Below are 23,054 nucleotides of genomic sequence, written 5' to 3'. Positions count from 1 at the left end.
ATTTAAATTTGCTGAACAGATTATGGGACGGCAGAGATTATTTTCTTTAACGTGAAAAGGTTTCATTGGATTATCAAAATGTTCTGTGTAGTATGAAAATAAACAGTTTTACTGTTGAAAAAAAAAACAATGATTATGAGAAAATTTCCATTGTTCTTTGGGAAACCGAAAATGATGTTTTTTCTCTGTGATAAAAAAAAACGACTTATTTGGTTTTCTGTGAATCTTTAGTAGTTTTTCAGAGAGTTCCCACTGAATATTTTCTTTTCAATGGACATTTTTTCAATAAACCATTTATTTTTACATCGTTTAGAACGTTTTTTTTTAATAATCTCTAAATGTTTTTATAAATGACACTCTCTCTATATATATGCACAGTTGAAATCAGAATTATTAGCCCCCCTTTGATTTTTTTATTTATTTATTTATTTATTTTTTATATTTCCCATATGATGTTTAACAGAGCAAGGAAAATTTCACAGTATGTCTGAAAAAAAAATTTTTCTTCTGGAGAAAGTCTTATTTGTTTTATTTAGGCTAGAATAAAAGCAGTTTTGATAAAAAAAAAAAAAAAAAACATTTTAAAGTCAAAATTATTAGCCCCTTTAAGCTATATATTTTTTCAATAGTCTACAGAACAAACCATACAATAACTTGCCTAATTACCCTAACCTGCTTAATTAACCTGATTAACCTACTTATTTAAGCCTTTAAATGATAAATGAATCAGTTATTAGAATTGAGTTATTAAAACTATTATGTTTAGAAATGTGTTGAAAAAAAATCTCTCCGTTAAACAGAAGTTCGGGGGAAGAATAAACAGCGGGGGGCTAATAATTCTGACTTCAACTGTATATATATAATAAATTATTTTTGTGATTCTTCCTTACTCTTAATATTTTCTACTATTTATTTAGAGTATTCTTTAGAGCAAAACTTTTTTTTGTTCATGATCATCCATAATAGTGTTTCTTGATTCTCAGGTCCTTTATTTTTATAATCTATTTGAGTGCCCCTTTTATGTTTTTTTTTTTTAAATATAATAGATTAGGAGGTCTTAATTTGATTTACAGTACATTCATTCAAGGTCAAAAACAATTAATTTTTCCATAAATCCCCCACCAGTAACATACTAGTGCTGTACCAGGTTGGACTGCTTTTTTCTATCAGAACTATCTTCTTTGTGCCATAGTTTCATAGTTTCAAAAAGGTGCTAAAAATATAGATTTTGGTGTGTGGAAAGAAATTGTGGACAAAGTAGATATAAATATCAGCAGACGTCAAATTTGACAAGTTTTCACCTGACTTTAGTGGCGTCAGCAGTTCGTTTGACAGTAAATAAGGATCTAATCCTAAAGTATCTATTTTCTGTAAATGATGTTGCTTTTCGTCTGTGATGAGGTGTGCTATTTTGGTGTGTGACATCTTTCCGATCACCAAGAAGAAGAAAAAAAAAACACATATTTATATGACACGATTTTGACAAGATTTTGAAATCATCTGTTCAAAATTATGCTTCCCTGTGTGTCCCATCTGACTGTCTGCACATTTCACATTCAGCTCTGGGGTGAAGGAGAAATTGCCCACAGAAGGCGGGTCTATGTTACAGTTTAGCCAATTGCTATCTTATTTTAATCTATGATATATTTCACATACAGTATATATGTCGAAATAAAGCATAGAAAACAGTTTATACAGTTTGTGAGATGAAAACTCAAAAATATATACATTTTCTTAAAGGTATGCCTCTCAAATTCCTATCTTATTTTTAATACTGATCTTAATTTTAAACTTTTTTTTGTAACATTAATTTTAAAGTAGCCTTGCTACACGTTCAATGTACTTACTAATTTAGTTGCAAAAAAGTATGCACAATTACATGCAACTAACACTTAAATCTAAAATTCATTCTAACCCTAACCATATAGGAAGAACATGTAGCTAATTACTATTACTCAGTACTTAAATTAATAGTTATACTGCAACAAGGATGCCATAAAATGACAGGCTGTTGTGGTAATATAAATGTATATAATCTAGACAAATTAGCTATAATCTATATATAACTGGAAAGTTACATTCTTTTGTTTAATTAGCCCATTTCATTCAAACTCTAGATAGGGTGTGTTAGATCTTAAAATCCCTTCGTTTCCTGTGCACTGACTTTGCCAAAGTGATGCAAATGCTAATGGCATCGTCTCAACGACTCTTCTTCTGTCTTTTGAGTAATACTTTCAAGCTGGTCAACTGCCCGGACGCGTTCTGATTCCAGTACACCATTTGCACACTTTGTTTTCATGCTAAAAGGTATTGTGTATGGGTAGTTATATGCTGATGAGATCTGGGCTGCAAAGGCAATTTACCCTGCTGACAACAACAATTCATTTGCTTGCTTTGTTTAGGTTCGTCCCCACCTCTCTGTAAAATGTATAAAAACTTAGTGTCTGCTGTACTAGCTCAGAGTTATTTCGAGGAAGCCACAGCGATGCCAAGTTTCTTATTAAAGGATTCTGCTTTTAAGATACCCGAAAGTTCTCCCTGCTTTTTGGCTCGTCTTAAAATTTCACAACAGTTTTGGTGCCGTGACCCAGATAGAGACATTCACTGCCATATGCTTATTTGTTACAAGAATATATATCTGCATCCAAAATCTCATTGTATGTGAAAAACACTATGTGAGCCGAAGAGTATGCACAAATTCAGAGTATTTTGAAAAACAGTAACCAAAAAGTTTTTGAATGACCTACACTGTAAAAAAAACATTTAAATAATAAAAAAAAAAAACCTGTGAATTAACAGCTTCCGTATTTTGTGTTTCACGGGTGTTTTCTGTTTATTTACCTTTGTGAATTTAATTATGGGACCTTGATCTCTGCTTTTGATGTTAAAAATTAAACTCTTCAGTTTTACAAAGTGACACTTATTAACATTTTAGTAGTTTGAAATAATGTAATGTATCAAAAATATTGTATAGAGAAATAACTCTGTAAAATAATGTACTGGCTGGTTTTTACAAGGTTTTTGTACCTTAGTGTACAACAATCCACCCAGACAGAGTATCACTTTAAACTTTTAACAAAAGTAATTTTTAAAAAACTTTTCAGTGTTAAAAGTTGTTGGAAGTAAGAGCAAGTTCTCATAATGCAATTCAAAAGCATAAATACTGTAAATGGGAAATTAAAAAAAAATAAATAAAAAACATCCACAAAATATGGAAAATTGCTAATTGATGAATATTTTTATAGCATACATCTTACGCAGAGATTCTAGTGTGCATCTAAAGGACACTTTATTATGCCATAATGCCACACGAGAGAATTTATGAATCGGTGTCAAGTGATACAACTGACACTGATAGGTTGTGTGATTATTAGGGGAATGGCAGATGTAATATGTGCAAATTCTTTGCACTACTCACATTAACCTTTTCTAATAGTTGTGTAGTGAATTCAAATTCAAGTGCAGTACCTACTCCAGCAGTATGGGATTTTGGATGCAGCTTATAGACAGAAGGTTTGTGCAAGAAGTAATACAAACATTTTTGCCACCTCAGACAAAATTTTAATTTATTATTTGGTTTCATACACCCGGCACAATAAGGCACAAGATGCGTATGGCACGATTTGTTGCTAATTTTAGACCGGCTCAACTGTAATTTTCATGTTTTGCACCACATTGTTTAAATACTTAATTAATTAATTACTTTGTGGACTCATGAGTGTGCCAATCTACAATGAAGGTGTCTTAAGGCGAATTGTTGGCGCGTTGCTATTTTGAGGAACAGAAATAGACTGCGCCATTGACCAACTAAAAGCAGATCTAAAGTCCAGCGCAGAGCGCATTAGTTATGGGCCTATGCAAGTCCAAACGCTTACACATGCTTAATACACATGCGATGGACAGCCATAGAATCACTATATGGTACAAAGGAATAGGACATGTGCTTGGACATAACTCATAACACAAAACTATCCGTTTGCTGGAAATTAGAACTGAATTTAGAAATAGTTTTGAAACAAATCTTTGCGCTTAACAAATGAAATTAAACATGTAGGCTAATGGATGTCTTCTGCGGAGTGCATACAGCACTGTTTCCTTATCTACAAAAGTAAAGGAGTCGATTAAAAGTAAAATAAAGAAAAAAGTAAAGAGGCTAAATGGAGGAGGCTCATTCTTTATCCTCGTGATATGTTCAGTTTTTCCACTGACAAATTCTGCCATGTAAATAGCAAATGTGCCATGGCACGGCACAACTGACTCCTAAAGGGAATGAGAGATGAGACTCTGATTGGTTTAATGCACGTTATGCTCAAAACACACCCACAACTCATTAAGAGAATAAGCACAACCCCGTTAGACCAGGATGCAAAACATATTTTTTCCGTCCCTAACAGGGGAACTTGTTAAATTTGTCCTAAATGATCCAAGGATGTAAATATTAAAATCCAAATGTTAAAGTATCAACTTGATCTAAATATTGCAGAAAACATGTTCTGCTGTTATGACCCTATGAAGATCTGAAAATTGTTTTGCTAGAGCAATTTATCTTTGATGTTGGATAAGCTAAGACAGCAAAATCTGAGCAAAGCCATTTTTTGACCGGAGTTCAAGTCTTGGCTTGTGGTCCCTTCTGATCCCTTTCTCCCTTCATTTCTCTCTCTCTCTCTCTCTCTCTCTCTCTCTCTCTCTCTCTCTCTTTACCTCCCTCCCTCTTTGCTATCTGTACAATCCTGTACAAATAAAGGCAAAGGCAGCATAAAATAACACAACCTTAAAAGACCTGTAGCAGTATGACAAACTCCCTCTGTGTAATCTTTAGAAGAGCTTATTTTTGCTGCATTGTGACATTCAAAAGTTTGGGGTCAGAACAGTTTTATTCAGTGAAGACATTAATTACTTGTTTCAGACTACACACTATTTTGTCTTATTTTTTCAAGCAGTTTTGACTCCTAAATTATTGTTGTGGACAAGAACAATGTCAGACCACATGCTGTGTTCCAGTTAATCATTGTCGTCTTTAATGATATGCATGGACAAGGTGCAAAATGTTGGTTGTCTTCGACTGACAGATTTTATAAGGGGTTTTTTATGTCGTTGATTTTGTGTGTAATATCAATATAGAATATTATATTCTTTTCAAAAATTAATTAATTGTTCATTATATATTATAAATAAATATTACATAAATAAATACATAAATAACAAATATATATGTGCAGCCTTGGGTCTTTTTTCTAAAGCACATATAAATAATTTGTAAAACTTTCTGTGATGCCTGTAGTTATTATATTGCATTGTAAGTTTATTTTAAAGTATTATAATGTATGCAGTATGCATAATGCCCTATAAACAGTGGTATATTACATGGTTATTGGTTTAGTCTTTCAACTACTGATGGCATTTATCCATCTCATGAATAGCAAAAATAATAACACTGAACATGATCCACTCAAGTTGTTTTATTATATTATAATATGTTTTATTTTATTATATATATAATTAAATTTAGTAAGTTGGTTAATTAGTCAGTTAGTCAATTAGTCAGTTGGACAGTTAATCAATTAATCAGTTAGTTATTCAGTCATTCAGTTAGTCAGTTAGTCAACTAGTCAGTTATTCAGTTAGTTCATTCAGCTAGTTTGGCAGTTAATCCGTTAGTTAGTCTTTTAGTCAATTAGTTAGTCAGTCATTCAGTTAGTCAAATAGTCAGTTAGTTAGTCAGTCATTTAGTTAGTTTGTCAGTTAATCAGTTAGTTAGTCTTTTAGTCAATTAGTTAGTCAGTCATTCAGTTAGTTAGTCAGATAGTCTTTTAGTCAATTAGTTAGTCATTCAGTTCAGTTAGTCAGCCAGTTAGTTAGTTAGTTAGTTAGTTAGTTAGTTAGTTAGTTAGTTAGTTAGGCAACAAGTTAGTCAGTCAATCATTCATTCAGTTAGTAAGTTAGTCAACTGGTTAGTTAGTCATTCAGTTTGTAAGTCAGTAATTCAGTTAGTTAGTCAGTTGGTCAATTAGTAAGTTTGTCAGTTAGTTCGTTATTCAGTCATTCAGTTAGTTGGTCAGTTGGTTAGTTAGTCAGTTGGTTAGCTAGTCAGTTAGTCAATGAATCAGTTATGAAGTTAGTCAGTTAGTTGATCAGTCAATTAGTCAATTAGTTAGTTAGTTAGTTAGTTAGTTAGTTAGTTAGTTAGTTAGTTAGTTAGTTAGTTAGTTAGTTAGTCAGTTAGTTAGTTAGTTAGTTAGTCTGTCTGTCTGTCTTTTGGTTATTTAGTTAGTCATTCAGTTAGTCAGTCAGTCAGTTAGTCAGTTAGTCAGTTAGTTAGTCAGTCAGTTAGTTAATAATCCAGTTAGTTAGTTAGTCATTCAGTTCCCCTTCGGTTGGGGAACTTCAGTGCTATAGAGTTGATTTGATTTGAAATCCACGAAATGGAAGGATTCGGATCAGAAGCCGCTTGTCTGGAGAGTATTGAACGGGCCAATGAATGAAATGAATTGGCAGAGTAAGCTTGCGCAGGTGTGCTGCATCGCCAATTATCCCAGCATATAAGCACACCTGGAGCAAGCAAACACCATCCTTTTTGCTTCAGATCCTTTCTGAGGGAGTCAATGAGGGTTCCTCTTGCTATTCAGCACTTCAGAGCGAACGAGTGTCTCCCGGTCCAGAGTGGGTTTTCGCGGCGGCAGACGGTAGAGCTGGGTTTCTCCCTTGCCTGCGGTTCTTTGGGTCCGGTCCTCCAGATTGGTGCGTATTGTTGCAACTTTCCTAAAAGAGCAACACAGTCGTGCAGCACATCTTTTTCAGGATGGCGCTCCGACTGTGCGTTTCTGGATGCGGGGGTTTCCTGGCTCCGGATGATGGACACGATCACTGCATTGCATGTTTGGGGGTCCAGCATGTTAATTCGGTGCTCGCGGGCGGTTCATGTCGTCATTGCGATGCCATGATCGTTGCACAGCTAAGATCGCGGCTAACTTTCGTAAGAGAGCGAGCCACCCCAGTTGCCTCCTGTTCTAAAAAAGCAGCGAGCGCTCGGGCAGATCTGAGGGTTCCAGTGGGAGATAATCCGCCGCCCACGGGCTCGCGGACCTCTCGCTCCTCACGGCGCTCCATCCAAGCTTCGGGCAGTGGGAGTGATCCATCTAACCAGATGATAGCTCTCACTCTCGCTGACACCGGAGATCAGATGTCCTCCGCGGCATCGGAGGGTGGGCTTTCACTGTACGACGAAGATCCGGACCGGCTCGCCCCCTCCGGGCAGGTGAGTGCCGTCAAATCGGATCCTGAAGCGGACATGTTAGCCATGGTTTACCGGGCTGCTTCGGCCGTGGGGTTGGAGCTGGTTCCTCCCCCAACCCCAGCCGGACCGACTAGATGGGTGCTATGTAGAGGACCAGAAGGCGAAGCCTTCGAAGCCTCTCGTCCCCTTCTTCCCGGAAGTGCACAGCAGGCTCACGCAGTCTTGGAGGGCACCTTTCTCTGCCCGTGCTGCGTGTCCCTCCGCCCTCACCGCCCTTGACGGCGGAGCTGCCAGGGGGTATGAGGCGATCCCGTCAGTGGAGCGCGCTATTGTGGTCAATCTTTGTTCGCGTGGAGTCTCCACGTGGTGGGGTTTGCCCCTCCTCCCGTACAAAGTCTGTAGGTTGTCTGCCTCCCTCGGAGCCAGAGCTTATAAGGCTGCGGGCCAGGCTGCTTCTGCTTTGCACGCGATGGCCACCTACCAGAGCTACCAAGCTCGGCGCTGGCCGAGCTGCACGAGGGCGGGTCCAACCCAAGCTTATTACATGAGCTGCGCACCGCGACCAACTATGCTCTTCGGACTACTAAGTCCGCCACGTGTGCGCTGGGGAGGACGATGTCCCCACTTGTGGTTCAGGAACGCCACCTCTGGCTAAACCTGGCCGATATGCGCGATGTTGACAAAGTTTGCTTTCTTGACTCGCCCATATCCCAGGCTGGCCTGTTCGGCAAAACACCGTCGGTGAATTCACCCAGGAATTCAAGGCGGTGACAGAGCAGTCGGATGCGATGGGCAATGTCATCTATCGGCTTGGCCGTAAGCCCGCTCCGCCCACCGAGCCATCCACCTCTGCTGCTCCTCGCCGAGGGCGCCCGCCAACGAGTGCTGCCCCGCCCCCGCCTGTGCCTCCGGCCAAGCGGGCGCGGCGTACACCTCGAAAGCAGGCAGCCCCTTCTACCCAGGGCGCCGTTAAGTCCGGCAAACGGACCGTGAAGCATCCCTGAGACAGGCCATCTGGAGAAGAGGAAAATTGCTCTTTCCCCGCTGGAGGGCGGGGCCCGATTACAACGGTACTTTTCAGTGCCACCAAAACATCAATCAAAGAGCACTTTTCCCCTTCCCCGGATGTGACAGCACGAATTCTGCAAGTACGGGACGCGCTGCCTTCCGGCTCGCAGATTTTACGTGCTTCGCCAGTGGCTCACGAGCGCTGGGGGGACGGTCTCCCTTCCCTCAGCCCTCCAGCCCCCTCTCCGGAGTCAGGGTGCAGGGCCAGAGCGAATCGCTCTCCTCCAGCTCTTCGGCGGGACCCTCGTGCTTCCCGGATCAGTACACCCACTCCGCACTGCCCCACCGCTGCTACGTCAGCGATTGTAGCGATGACTCCATTAGCGAGGGCTCTGCCTGCCTGGTTAGCGCGGGCCAGCCCCTCGCGGTGGCTCATACAAACAATCAGACTCGGTTACGCGATTTAGTTCGCGAAACGGCCCCCCAACTTCACGGGCGTGTATTTCTCCAGGGTCAACCCCCTGTCCGCCCCTGTCTTGCGAGAGGAGATTGCTGCCCTCCTGGCGAAGGGTGCAATCGAGCCAGTTCCTTCAGCCGAGATGGAGAGTGGGTTTTACAGCCCATACTTCATCGTACCAAAAAAGAGCGGTGGGTCACGACCAATCCTGGATCTGCACGTTTTGAACCGCTGTCTACACAAGCTGCCGATCAGACTGCTCACGCAGAGGCGCATTCTCCAATGCGTTCGTCCTCGGGATTGGTTTGCAGCCATAGACCTGAAGGGCGCGTATTTCCATGTCTCCATTCTTCCACGCCACCGCCAATTTCTGCGGTTTACGTTCGAGGGTCGAGCGTGGCAGTACAAGGTCCTCCCCTTCGGGCTCTCTCTGTCTCCGCGGGTCTTCACCAAACTCGCGGAGGGTGCCTTAGCGCCCCTTCGGCTCGCGGGCATCCGCATACTCAATTATCTCGACGACTGGCTGATTTTAGCCCACTCGCGGGAGCAGTTGATTGTGCACAGGAACAAGGTGCTTCGGCATCTCCGCCTACTGGGGCTTCAGGTCAACCGAGAAAAGAGCAAACTCGCCCCCGTGCAGAGGATCTCTTTTCTCGGGATGGAGCTGGACTCGATCACCATGGTAGCGCACCTCTCCGAGGAACGCGCTCGCCTGTTGCTGAACTGTCTGAGGGAGCTCGACAGCAAACTAGTGGTCCCACTGAAGTTCTTTCAGAGGCTCCTGGGGCATATGGCATCCGCAGTCGCCGTCACGCCGCTCGGATTGCTCCATATGAGACCACTTCAGCACTGGCTTCACGATCGGGTCCCAAGACGCGCATGGCACGCGGGCACACACCGGGTCTCGGTTACTGCGCTGTGTCGCCGCGCCCTCAGCCCTTGGAACGACCCCTCGTTCCTACAGGCCGGTGTGCCTATAGGACAGGCGTCCAGCCATGTTGTTGTTTCAACAGATGCTTCCAACACGGGTTGGGGGGCCATGTGTCGCGGGCTTGCGGCTGCGGGCCTGTGGAAGGGTGCCCAGTTGCATTGGCATATCAATCGCCTAGAGCTGTTGGCAGTGTTCCTTGCTCTTCACCACTTTTTACCGGTGCTGGAGCGGCAACACGTGCTGGTCAGGACGGACAGTACGGCGGTGGCGGCCTATATCAACCGCATGGGGGGTATGCGCTCTCGCCGCATGTCTCAGCTCGCCCGCCATCTGCTCCTCTGGAGTCACTCGCGGCTGAATCGCTGCGCACCATTCACGTTCCAGGCACGCTCAATCGTTTAGCCGATGTGCTCTCAAGACAGCTGTTACGCCCTGGAGAATGGAGACTCCACCCCGAGTCTGTTCAGCTGATATGGGCACGATTCGGGGAGGCCCAGATCGATCTGTTTGCTTCCCCCGAGAACGCTCATTGCCAGTTGTTTTTTTCCCTGACCGAGGGCTCTCTCGGCACGGATGCACTGGCCCACAGCTGGCCTCGGGGCATGCGCAAGTATGCGTTTCCCCCAGTGAGCCTGCTCGCGCAGTTACTGTGCAAGGTCAGGGAGGACGAGGAAAAGGTTCTGCTAGCTGCGCCCCTTTGGCCCAACCGGACCTGGATATCAGAGCTCTCACTCCTCGCAACGGCCCTCCCCTGGCAGATCCCTTTGAGAGAGGACCTACTCTCTCAGGGACAGGGCACCATCTCGCCCCGATCTTTGGAACCTCCACGTGTGGTCCTTAGACGCGAGGAAGACTTAGGTAACCTACCGACTGCGGTGGTTAATACCATCACTCAGGCTAGAGCCCCCTCCACGAGGTGCGCCTACGCCCTGAAGTGGAATCTATTCACTGAATGGTGCGTCTCTCGCAGAGAAGACCCCTGAAACTGCCAGATTAGTGTTGTGCTCTTTCCTTCAAGAGAAGTTAGACAGCAGGCTGTCGCCCTCCACTCTCAAGGTTTACGTGGCCGCCATCTCCGCTTATCATAACGCGGTAGCTGGCGGCACCGTGGGAAAGCATAACCTCATCATCCGGTTCCTTAGGGGTTCTAGGTGAATTAATCCATCTCGCCCCCCTCTCATGCCCTCTTGGGATCTTGCCCTCGTTCTCACGAGTTTGCGAGCCGATCCCTTTGAGCCACTCGAATGAGTATCTCTAAGATTTCTGTCCCTGAGGACAGCTCTGCTGGTTGCGTTGGCCTCCATCAAGAGGGTCGGGGACCTGGAGGCATTTTCGGTCAGTGACTCGTACCTGGAATTCGGCCGGATTACTCTCACGTCGTCCTGAGACCCCGCCCGGGTTATGTGCCCAAGGTTCCTACCACCCCCTTTAGAGATCAGGTAGTGAACCTGCAAGCGCTGCCCCCGGAGGAGGCAGACCCAGCCCTTTCTTTACTGCGCATTTATGTGGACCGTACTCAGAATTTTAGATCATCTGAGCAGCTCTTTGTCTGTTATGGCGGTCGGCAGCAGGGAAGTGCCGTATCGAAACAAAAATTATCCCACTGGATTGTGGATGCCATTTCACTCGCTTATTCGAGTCGAGGTCAGCCGTGTCCCCCGGGAGTGCGTGCACACTCCACTCGGAGCGTTGCATCCTCTTGGGTGCGTGCACGCAGCGCCTCTCTAACAGACATCTGTAGAGCTGCGGGCTGGGCGACACCCAACACATTTGCAAGGTTTTACAATCTGCGAGTGGAGCCGGTTTCCTCAAGGGTATTAGGTAACCCTTTGGTGATCGAATAAACAACTCGGTAGGGTGTTGAGACACGCTTGCTGCGCCATTTTCCCTAACACGGAGATATGTGCGCCTTTTTATCTGTCAGTAAAGTTCCCCGTCAGGTGAGCCCTGCAGATTCCTCCGTGGCCCCCAGCACTGACTCAGCTGAGGAGTCACTTGCTGGCCCACTACGTTGTAGGTCTGCCCGCTGGTCAGCCCGCGTTTTGGGTATAGGTGCCTGCTATGCGTGATCCCCACTAGGCGATCCCATATGCTTATTCCGCCACGGTTAAGTCCCCCCCCCACCCCCCCTGGGCGGACCCGTGTCTTCCCTCTCCGCTAACCACTCTTTTGCTATGCGTACTCCCCCTTTTTAGGGCTAGTCCATTTGTAAATTCTGCCATCTATCCCCCCTTGGGTAACGGATGGCCTCCGGAGCGTCCTCCCTATTGGGATTGCATGCTTCCCACCTTACTGTCGTATTTTCCTAGAATTATCTAGAAGCTCACGACTTCCCAAAAAATATATCTATCGGTGGCGTTGGTAAGGTGCAGTCATTATGGCGCTTTCCATAGTTTTTCCATTTCGTGGATTTCAAATCAAATCCACTCTATAGCACTGAAGTTCCCCAACCGAAGGGGAACGTTCGAGGTTACAGAAGTAACCCTTCGTTCCCCGAGGAGGGCAACAGAAGTGCTATACTCCGTCGCCATAATGACTGTCCCTTAGCTGTTTGAAAGTCTCTTCAGCTTAAAAGGATGGCGTTTGTTCGCTCCAGGTGTGCTTATATGCTAGGATAATTGGCGATGCAGCACACCTGCGCAAGCTTACGCTGCTAATTCATTTCATTCGTTGGCCCGTTCAATACTCTCCAGACAAGCGGCTTCTGATCCGAATCCTTCCATTTCGTGGATTTCAAATCAAATCCACTCTATAGCACTTCCATTCCCCTCCTCGGGGAACGAAGGGTTACTTCTGTAACCTCGAACGTTAGTTTGTTAGTCAATCAGTCAGTTTGTCAGTTAGTCAGTTAGTCCGTCAGTTAGTTAGTTAGTTAGTTAGTTAATTAGTTAGTTAGTTAGTTGGTTGGTTGGTTGGTTGGTTGGTTGGTTAGTTAGTTAGTTAGTTAGTTAGTTAGTTAGTTAGTTAGTTAGTTAGTTAGTTAGTTAGTTAGTTAGGTAGGTAGGTAGGTAGGTTGGTAGTTAGTTAGTTAGTCACTTACTCAGTTTGTCAGTTAGTTAGTCAGTCATTCAGTTAGTTAGTTGGTTAGTTAGTCAGTTGGTTAGATAATCAGTTAGTCAATGAATCAGTTAGTAATTTAGTTAGTCAGTTAGTTAATCAGTTAGTCAGTCAGTTAGTCAGTTAGTTAGTCAGTTTGTTTGTTAGTCAGTTAACCAGTTAGTTAGTTAGTCAGTTAGTTAGTTAGTCATTCAGTTAGTTAGTCAGTCATTCTGTTAGTCAGTTAGTAGGTTAGTCAGTTAGTGAGTAAGTCAGTTAGCCAGTTAGTCAATTAGTCAGTTTGTCAGTTAGTTAGTCAGTCAATCAGTTAGTTAGTTGGTCAGTTGGTTAATTAATCAGTTGGTTAGCTAGTCAGTTAGTCAATGATTCAGTTAGTAAGTTAGTTAGTAAGTTAGTCAGTTAGCTAATCAGTTAGTCAGTCAGTCAGTCAGTTCATTCGTTAATCATTCAGTTAGTTAGTTAGTTAGTCGGTTTGTCAGTTAGTTAGTTAGTTAGTTAGTTAGTTAGTTAGTTAGTTAGTTAGTTAGTTAGTTAGTTAGTTAGTTAGTCAGTCATTCATTTAGTTAGTTAGTTGGTAAGTTAGTCAGTTGTTAGCTAGTCAGTTAGTTAACAAATTAGTTACTAAGTTAGTTAGTTAGTTAGTTAGTTAGTTAGTTAATCAGTTATTCAGTTAGTTAGTTAGTCAGTAAGCCTTTTAGTTAGTTAGTCAGTTAGTCAGTTAGTTTGTTAGTCAGGTAACCAGTTAGTTGGCTAGTTAGTCAGTTAACCAGTTAGTTAGTTAGTCATTCAGTTAGTTTTTAAAACAAAAAAACCCCAAAAAACTATAAAAACTAGAGGGTCTGCTTAACACCAATGACTATTAGAAATACAATATTGGCTTTAGTGTCAGCAACACAACACGCAAGCATCATATTATCTGTGGTAAACGTGTACCGAAACCTGCTGCTGAATGTTTTTTTTTTTGTTGTTTTTTTTTAGATGTACAAAAGTGTGTTATTGGATCTTCTCGTAATTACAGTTTAACCACCTCTCTAAATAAGTATTCCCCAATGTTTTTGGTTCTTTTTATGGACTTTGAATGTTTTAAGAGTTTATGTATATAAGGATAATAGACAGCTTTCAGATTTGATCTAAAAGATCTTAATTTGTGTTCTGAAAAGGAACAAAAGTCCCAGGGGATTGGGATGGCATGTGGCTGACTAATTTTTAAGAGAATTGTAAATGTTGGGTGAAGTAATCCATTCATTCATAAACCATAATAAACCATAAAATTAATGAATTACTTATAAGAAGGTAGAATTGCTTTACTAAATATGTCATTTGTTTTTTTTTTTTTTTTTTTATAGTCTGCAGCTTTGTGGTGCACAAACGCTGCCATGAATTCGTCACTTTCACTTGTCCAGGAGCCATCACTGCTCCTAAACCAGAGGTAAATCATTTATTTCTCATGCTGTATGTAATCATTTACCTATTTAGCATTATTATTTTGTTTTTGTCCCATCACTGTCATTTCTTTTTTTCCCTTCATTATTTTTGCCCGATCATCATATTGCCCTTCTTTTCATGCCTGATGTTCTGCTATGATCACTGCAGTTCATCTTTTATTCTACTGTATCATCCGTACACCATCTGTCTCTCTCCTCTTCATTTTTACTTTTTTTTTTTTTTGCATGGCAAGCCATTTATTTTTTGGCTGAGTAAGCCAATATCACAGCAGCTCTCCCCGTCACACTCATCTTTTCGCTTTCCTGATGAGCCTTTTATTGCTCTCTCCTGCATACTTTCAAAAGAAGAGGCTTTAAAGAAAAAAGAATATCAATTCCCTTCCTCTCTCTCTTACTCTCTAATTCATAATACTCAATGCTAAAACTTGCAGAGGATGTGAAGTGATGGTGTTGCGCTGCTATTCACACTCGCATAGCACAGTGTGAGGGTGAAAATATGTGTTAAAAACACAATAGAAAGGAAGAACTTGTATTGTAACAACACATTACAGATATGCTTACTGAATACAAACCTAACAGATCACTCAAATCATTAGGATCAAGTGAATTAGAAGTTCAGTCAAAGCAAGGTGAATCCTCCTTCAGCTACTACGCCCCTTGTTGCTGGAATCAGCTTTCAGAAATGAGCAGATTTACTCCAACATTAGGCACATTCAAATCAAGACTTAAAACACATCTGTTTAGCTCTTCCCAACACTGAAATACAGTACTCATTCAGTAAAGGAAAAGTTACTTTAGAAAGTAGTGCATTACAATATTGAGTTACTCCCCCAAAAAAGTACTTGCATTACTTAGTTTTTTTTTTATTTTTTTTTTTTTTTATTATATATATATATTTTTTTTTATGGAAAGTAATGGGTTACATTACTTTTGCCTTATCTTTTCTTACCTGTCTGAGGTTTGATCTATTTCAGACCTTGCAGGTGTTTTTTTAACCTTTTTTTATAGAGAAGCTCTGTATTTAACAACCACCTATATAACCTACACCTTCATTTTCCTTTAAAATATGTAGTATAAAATAATATTTTTATAACTTTCTGAGCCCAGAGCTATACATGCTGTATATACAGATTAATGAAAGCATGTAATGTGTTTGCTACTATTGGACATTTTGTGATATTAGTTTATTAGTTAAGTAAATTCATTGTCCATTGAGATAAAGATTGCAATAAAGCCTAAAAGTTTTAACATGAAATAATTTATATTAAAGCAAAAACAGATTTCAAACCTTTAAAATTCAAATAAATAATTTGCTTTTAACCGGATCTTCTAAGTAAACTGGTCAAACCAGTTTTTTAAATTGAACAGAGTTGTTGTGAAACAGTTGCGTCTTCAGTACTAACATACTGGATACCCCTTCTGACTCCAAGTAAACCAGTATTCTGAGTTATTCATCTGCTGTGAAAAAAGAGACCTGATGATGATTATGAGTGCGAGCCGACTGTCTGTTCCCTCGCAGCATGCTCTCTCATTGAGTGTGTGATTTAACCTGACTAGGTCATTTTTATTCTGCAATATATTTTTGTAAAAAAAAAATTAAGCAAGGTAAATACATTAAAAAAAATTAATAATATGACTTTTAAAACTTATGCATTACTTTACTCATTACTTTGTAAAAGTAGTATTATTTCATATTAAAACTTGCATTTTTAATGTGTTACCTCCAACACTGTTCACCATTATCTCTTACTTTTCTTTTTCATTTTTTAAAACCTATTTTAACACATTTAGTCATTTTTTTCTGTCTTTAATAATTTTTGTTCTTTGTTGTTTTCAGTTTTTATCCTTGTTTCTTTTATTCTTGTTTATGTACATGTAAAGCACTTTGAATTACCATTGTGTTCGAAATGTGCTATATAAATAAACTTGCAATGCCTTACTTGTGTTTAAAATTTGAATCTTTATAGACAGCACTTTTCATTATGGGCTGGCAAACAGCTTCATTTTGCTGCCTCCAAACATACATTCCTTTGACATCATATTCCCACTATGTATTCCAATGTGATGAAATCATTATGATGAAATGAGAGATAATGTACAGCTATGGAAATTTTTTATTTATTTATTTATTTATTTAGACTATTAGGTAGGTTTAAGGAGTAAAATGTTAAGTTCTGTGAGAAATTCACATGTGCAATGTTTATTTTACTTGTGCACATTGTTATTCTTTAGGTGAATAATTAATTAATGCAATTTAATCCACTGATTTAATTATTTTATTTTTTTTTTTATTTTTTTTGTAATTTTGCTTCCATGTTTGAAGAGGTGGTCGTTCTCTGATGATGTCAGTTTGTTGGCTACAGCCATAATTTTCTTAACCACACTTCTCTTAGCATTAGTTTGAATGATCTGCAAAAAGAAAGCCCCGCCCCTTACTTAATATTCAGTTTTAATATGGAAGCACATACACATACTACAAAAAAATAAATAAATAAATAAATCTCTGCACTTTGTATTTACACATTCTTTAAAATTTGTTTTATTCTATATTCTAAGACAGAGATGCACAGACTAGGGCCTGAGAGCCAAAGTTGGTCCATGGTAACCCTAGATATGGCTCACCACCCCATCTGAGAGGACAGGGAGAATGAATGGGATGGTTTTGAGGTTGTCAATTAAAATTTAAATGGTACCTTTTTGTTTGTTTGTTGTAGTGTTAAAAGCTGACTAAAATTAAACGTTTCAGTTAAATGGTGTAAATGAATCAGATTTGGGTGACGCGGTGGCGCAGTAGGTAATAATGTCGCCTCACAGCAAAAAGGTCACTGGTTTGAGCCTCGGTTGGGTCAGTTGGCATTTCTATGTGGAGTTTGCATGTTCTCCCCATGTTCGCTTGGGTTTCTCCGGTTTTCCCCACAGTCCAAGCACAATGAATTGCGCGAGCTGAATTGTCCATAGTGTATGTGTGTGAATGTGAGAGTGTATGTCACAGCCATATCACCCAGCAGCCCAAGAGCAGTTACTTACTAAAGCTAAGCAGGAGCTGATAGGAAACGGGAGATGAGAGATGGGAGACCACATGGGAAAACTAGGTTGCTGTTGAAAATTGATGTGAGTGAGACCAGTAGGGGCGCTCAACCTGCGATCTTTGTGAGTCCTAATCCCCCAGTATAGTGAAGGGGATGGTAAAAGTGCTATATAAATACACATTATTTACTTACCTTCAGGTGTTTCCCAGTACTTGCTTGCAGCTGGAAGGGTATCCGCTGTGTAGAACATATGCTGAATAAGTTGAAGGTTCATTCCGCTGTGGTGACACCTGATGAATAAAAGGACTAAGCCAAAGGAAACTGAATGAATTACCAAATCAAACATTAATGGATTTACTTGCATTAATTAATTGACCATTCACTTCAACAATGTGCACTACATAAATGAACATTGTACATTTGAACCTCACACAGATCCAAACCCATATGATGGAAAAAAAAATGAATATAAAAAAACTTCCATAAGCACCGCTGCTGAAAATCTGGACAGGCTTTAATGCACTCTTTTGAAATCAATAGGAACTGAGTGTGTGAAGCAGTATTTGTGTGTCACACACAGAGCGCTCCAAATCAGTCACTTGTTAGGACGCTGTCCTAAAAGACAGCTATAGTCTGCAGACACTGAGGCACTTCAGTAGGCTTTGGAACAGAACTACAATCTTTCTTTCTCCTGTCTCCCTCAGGAACACAACTACTTTTCATGACATTTTTTCCCCTTTTTTCCCATGAGCTGCTCTATAAAATGGTTGTAAACTTAGGTAGAGGCGCAGGGCTTGTGTGCGCGTAGGCCGTGAGGAAGGATAGACAATGATGGCCGTGCGAAGAGTCTGACAGAGAGAAGAGAAGCGGAGAGGAAGATTGTCAGAGGATGAAGAGAAGCAGCAGGCAGAGAGAGAGAGAGAGAGAGAGAGAGAGAGAGAGAGAGAGAGAGAGAGAGAGAAACCAGGCCTGCACATTTAGGAGGATTCAGTTTTCACAGCTGAGCTCAACTCATATATTCATCCACCATTCATCCTCAAAATAGCCCCAGCTAATTGGCTCCCAGTGAAAAAGTCACTTCAAAATGAAGCCTTTCCTCTGGACCTTTAAACAGAGAGGGGGAAAAGAGAGAGGGAAAGCAGATTCTGTTTGTTTGTGCATATGCTTGCTGTGTCTGTGCTTGAAGACTGTCCTATTTATAGAGCGAAAGAACAGTACGAAAGAGTTTCTTATCACAAATGCATCGATTAAAGGGATAGTTTACCCAAAAAGTGTAATTCTGTCATCATTTACTCACCCTCAAGTGGTTCAAAACCCTTCTTTTTTCTGTTAAACACTAAAGAAGGTATTTTGAAGAAGGCTGGAAACTTGTAACCATTAACTTTCATAGTATTTGTTTTTATATTAAAGTCTGTGGAAGTCAGTGGTTACTTTGGAAGTCAGTGGTGTAACGAAATTAGGCAAGGCAAGGCAAACTTTATTTATAGAGCACCATTTTACACAACCTTATAGATTATTATTGGTGCTTTACAATAAAAATAAATAATGTATAAAATAAAATATAATAAAACTTGTATTAAAAACATAAGAATATTAAATATACATGTTTATATGTAATACTAAAATACAGATAAGAAATAACATGTATGCATCACTCAAAGGCAAGGGAGTAAAAATAAGTCTTTGAGTTAGATTTATAAACATTCGATGATGGAGAAATCATGATGTTCAAAGGGAACTTGATCACCTTTTGATTTGCAGCGAGGGCGAGGGACAGACAAAAGAAACTAATCATGGGACCTTAACGGTTTACAAGCTGTATATGGCCTAATAAGTTCATTGACATAGACCGAAACAGAAATGTGCAATGCTTTATATGTGAAAAGAAGGATTTTAAAATCAACTCTGAATTTTATAGGAAGCCAGTGCAATGAGGCAAGGATAGGGGAGAAATGATATCTTTTCTACATTCTGAACCAACTATAACTGAGAGAGTGTTGACTGGGGTAGACCAATGTTTGAGGAGTTGCAGTAGTCTAACCGAGAGGAAATTAAAGCATGGGTTACAGTTTCTAGATCTTTTTTTTTTAGAAAGAAAAGGTTTAAATTTTGCCACCAATTTAAGTGTCCAATCTAAGGAAAAGGCTGCTCTTCACAAACCAGAGACCTTCTGCCCAGAGTGCTTGCAAGGATCAATATTGAAAGTGTTGATTTGGTCACACCTATTTTCTATGGACTTACCAATGGCGTGAGAGGAAATATCACGCGGGAAACTTTCATTGTCTTTGGGCCGCTCATATGCATAATGAGAATTCATCTTGAAGGGACGGATAAAGTTCCCAAAATATCAAAAAATGTAAGCTGTATAAGTTATTATCATGCATTTTGCAGTATTGTGAAATTAAAGGGAGTACAACGATACTATACATGACACTTTAGACACAGATTAAGCAGGATTTCTGCATTATTTAACACCATAAGTGGTCTATTGATGCATACATATAATATTTTAACTACTTCGGACAGAACCTATAGCTTGCAAACAAACACATTTTGTACATTTTAGGAGTGAGTTTGGGGTTCTATGAGTCTATTTCAATAGTTAAGAAGGTTTTTGTGTGTGTTGAAAAAAAAAAAGGTGTTTCCCTCTAGCATGTCTTTGAAGACCAGGACAGACTGGCTCTGGCCAGCATCTTGGTAGATAAGATGTCACAGAGTCATTTTACTCTCAGACTTTTTGGAGCCACGTACCATAAATGTCATACTAAGCTGGCCCTTCTAGGAGGAAAAATGGAATGTTTCAATGGTTTCAGGTTTTCAACTTTCTTCAAAATTTCTTCTTCAGTGTTTAACAAAATAATGAAACTCATAAAGGTTTGTAACCACTTGAGGGTGAATAAATTTACTCATCCTCTAATAAGTGAGTAAACTTGAAGGAGTACATTTTCATTTTTAGGTGAACTATGCCATTATTTATTTATTTATTTTTCCAAGAAGTGCATGTGCGTGTTTCAGTGTTAAATATAAATTTGCTTTAAAGTGTGAGTGAACTGAGCAGTTGAATAATGACGTGACAACGCTTTGTTTTGTTTTTTACTCTGCAGGATCTGAAGAGCAAACACAAGTTTAAAGTGCACACGTACTCCAGTCCCACGTTCTGTGATCACTGCGGTTCACTGCTCTATGGCCTCATACATCAGGGCATGAAATGTGGCTGTGAGTCTATTTATATCTAAATCAAGCTTATCTAGACCAGCAACTCCGTGTGTGGCGGCCTTGAAACTGAATAGAAATTGACTAGTGAATTGAACTTGCTGTGGGTTACTTATAAAATGATATAATATAATATAATATAATATAATATAATATAATATAATATAATATAATATAATATAATATAATATACCTAATTAAACTTTATTGTTGACACACATAAGGTCCATAAATTTATCCACAAAATGTCACACATTTAAAAGGAAAAAATCATATCATTTATAAATTATTATATAATATAATGTAGTTTTATTTAATGTTATATTATATTATATTGTATTATATTATATTATATTATATTATATTATATTATATTATATTATATTATATTATAATATATTATATTATATTATATTATATTATATTATATTATATTATGTTATGTTATGTTATGTTATATTATATTATATTATATTACATTACATTACATTACATTATATTATATTATATTATATTATATTATATTATATTATATTATATTATGTTATTATATGTTAATGCATCTCAATATTAAAAATATGTAAATATAATATTTATAAGAAAATATGAATGACTGTCATTATGTCATTATTATATATAATCTTTAATTATTTTCATCTTGAACTTTATATAGTCTTACAGCAGATCCAAATAAGCATAATACAATCATGCAGATTCCTGTTTTCATATTTATATCAGTGTAATTATATGTGACTAAAGAATTATGTTTTCCAGGCTTGTAATAGATATCTCATAGTGTATATTAGATTTAATTAATTCCCTTTAACTCTGGTTTAATCCATGTAATAACAACCATGTCATCTAATATAATTTGCATGATATGATACACTTCCAGAAAATAATAAAGCAGACTGTGGCGGCTGACAGCTCTTGCTGTTTCAGCATGTTGTCTTGTACTGCAGAGCTGCTAACAATCACACTGTTTACATTAGATCTGGAGGCTTTATCTGGCAGACTGCTCTTCATATTTATTGTTTTTGCACTGACTGGAGACTGGTATACAGTGCCCTCAACTAATATTGGCACCCTTAAAACAAATGAGTGAAGAACGCTATAAAATAATGTGTTTGTTGTTTAATCTTTTGATCTTGTTTGATCTCTACTGTCATTGAGAACAAACTATGGCAAAAACAGCATAGTCTTATCTAAAACAATAGAACTACCAAGCTGGTCATTTTGACCTTTTTTATTTTGTAGTGGAACAGCTTTGTTGAAACAAAGCCCTTATAACTTAAAAGAGGACCTATTTTTCCCCATTTTAACAAGATGTAAAATAAGTCTCTGATGTCCCTACAGTGTGTTTGTGAAGTTTCAGTAATGTTAACCAAGTAATGTTTTATAACTCTTTAAAAGCGCCTCTTAGACTTTGATCCTAATTGTGCCTTTTTGGTTGACTGTCACTTTAAATCCAAATGAGATTGTGCTCTTTTTCAAAAGAGGGCGGAGCTACAAAAGCCTATGTGTCAGCATAGTGGCAATTGAAAAACAAGACTAACTCCCTATGACAATTAGGGAGAGATAGTAATTAATCAGAGAGTTTTTATTCCTCTGATGACTCGTATACAAAGAGAGAATTTACATTAAAATGTTTACAGACAGTAATGTGTTTTGTGCAGTATGATTCTAAAAATTTTATTATTACAATTTTACCACTAGAAACTGGTTAAATTTACACACTGTTGCCATACAACTGTGTTTAAACCACTTATAGAAGTGATTTTTGCATTATAGATTCTCTTTATGGGTCCCTATTGTTTGTCCTGATTTTAGCATTATATATCCTAAGATAGCATATCCATTTATGCATTGATTTAGATTCCAGTGGTGGCCAAAAGTAATGTTATTAATATTATTATTTATTTATTTATTTTTGTCATTTAGATTGACATTTGTTGTCATTTAGATAGACAGAAACAAATGTTTCACTGGAATGAAAAAAAAAACATAGCTCCCGTTTGCTTATCTACACAATAAAAAATTACATAAAAAGATCATGAAATGTTACAGACATGCGTCACTCTTGAACCTCAACAGAAGCTTCAAATGTAAATGTGACGTGACAAAAATGGGTAACAACAAGGTTGTAGTTAATGTTAGTTAATGTATATTGTATGATTATTATTTATATTGTATGTCTATTACATTGTATGTTAAGGTTAGTTAACAAAATAAACTAATGTTAAACATGAATTTAGATTTTAATAGTGCATTGGTAAATGTTAAACGATGAATTTAAAAAGCTGTACAATAATTGTTTATTATTAGTTCATGCAAAAAAAATAAAAAAATCAGTCTAGTATGAACAGTCAGGAAGATTTCTATGGTCATTCTAGTTATAGAATTTCAGTAGTCTAGGGCGGTATCATACACCCGGCTTAATAAGGCGCAACATGTGTTTACCGAACGTGTTGCTATTTTCAGACCAGTGCAACCTTAATTTTTTTTGTATTCTGCCACTTTGTTTAACTAGCAAATTCATTTACGCAATTTTGTGGACTCATGGGTGTTCCGGTCTAGAAAACAAGTTTGTTAAGGCGCAGTTTTGTCGCTTTGCAATTTTGAGGAACTAAAATAGACAGTGCAACAGACCAGCTGAAAGCAGGTCTAAAGTCCAGCACAG

General features: G+C 39.2%; 1 protein-coding gene across 4 annotated transcripts in view; it reads left to right on the top strand.

Annotated features, from left to right (window-relative positions):
* The window catches only part of prkcg (protein kinase C, gamma), a 97,372-nt gene that overhangs the window by 27,842 nt on the left and 46,476 nt on the right, over positions 1-23,054 (top strand). For all 4 annotated transcript variants that reach the window (XR_015511134.1, XR_015511135.1, XR_015511136.1 and 1 more), the window contains exons 4-5: positions 14,034-14,116; positions 20,266-20,377. Coding sequence is in view for 1 of the 4 variants with exons in the window: in XM_087286763.1 (XP_087142889.1) it covers positions 14,034-14,116; positions 20,266-20,377 (195 nt within the window). In the remaining 3 variants the exon portion in view is untranslated. The remainder of the gene's footprint in view (positions 1-14,033; positions 14,117-20,265; positions 20,378-23,054) is intronic.

This window comes from Danio rerio, chromosome 16 (assembly GCF_052040795.2).
Source record: "Danio rerio strain M-AB ecotype USA chromosome 16, GRCz13ab, whole genome shotgun sequence".
Classification (NCBI taxonomy): domain Eukaryota; kingdom Metazoa; phylum Chordata; class Actinopteri; order Cypriniformes; family Danionidae; genus Danio; species Danio rerio.
The sequence above is the reverse complement of the archived record's forward strand: the minus strand, read 5'-3'. Positions and strand labels throughout refer to the sequence as shown.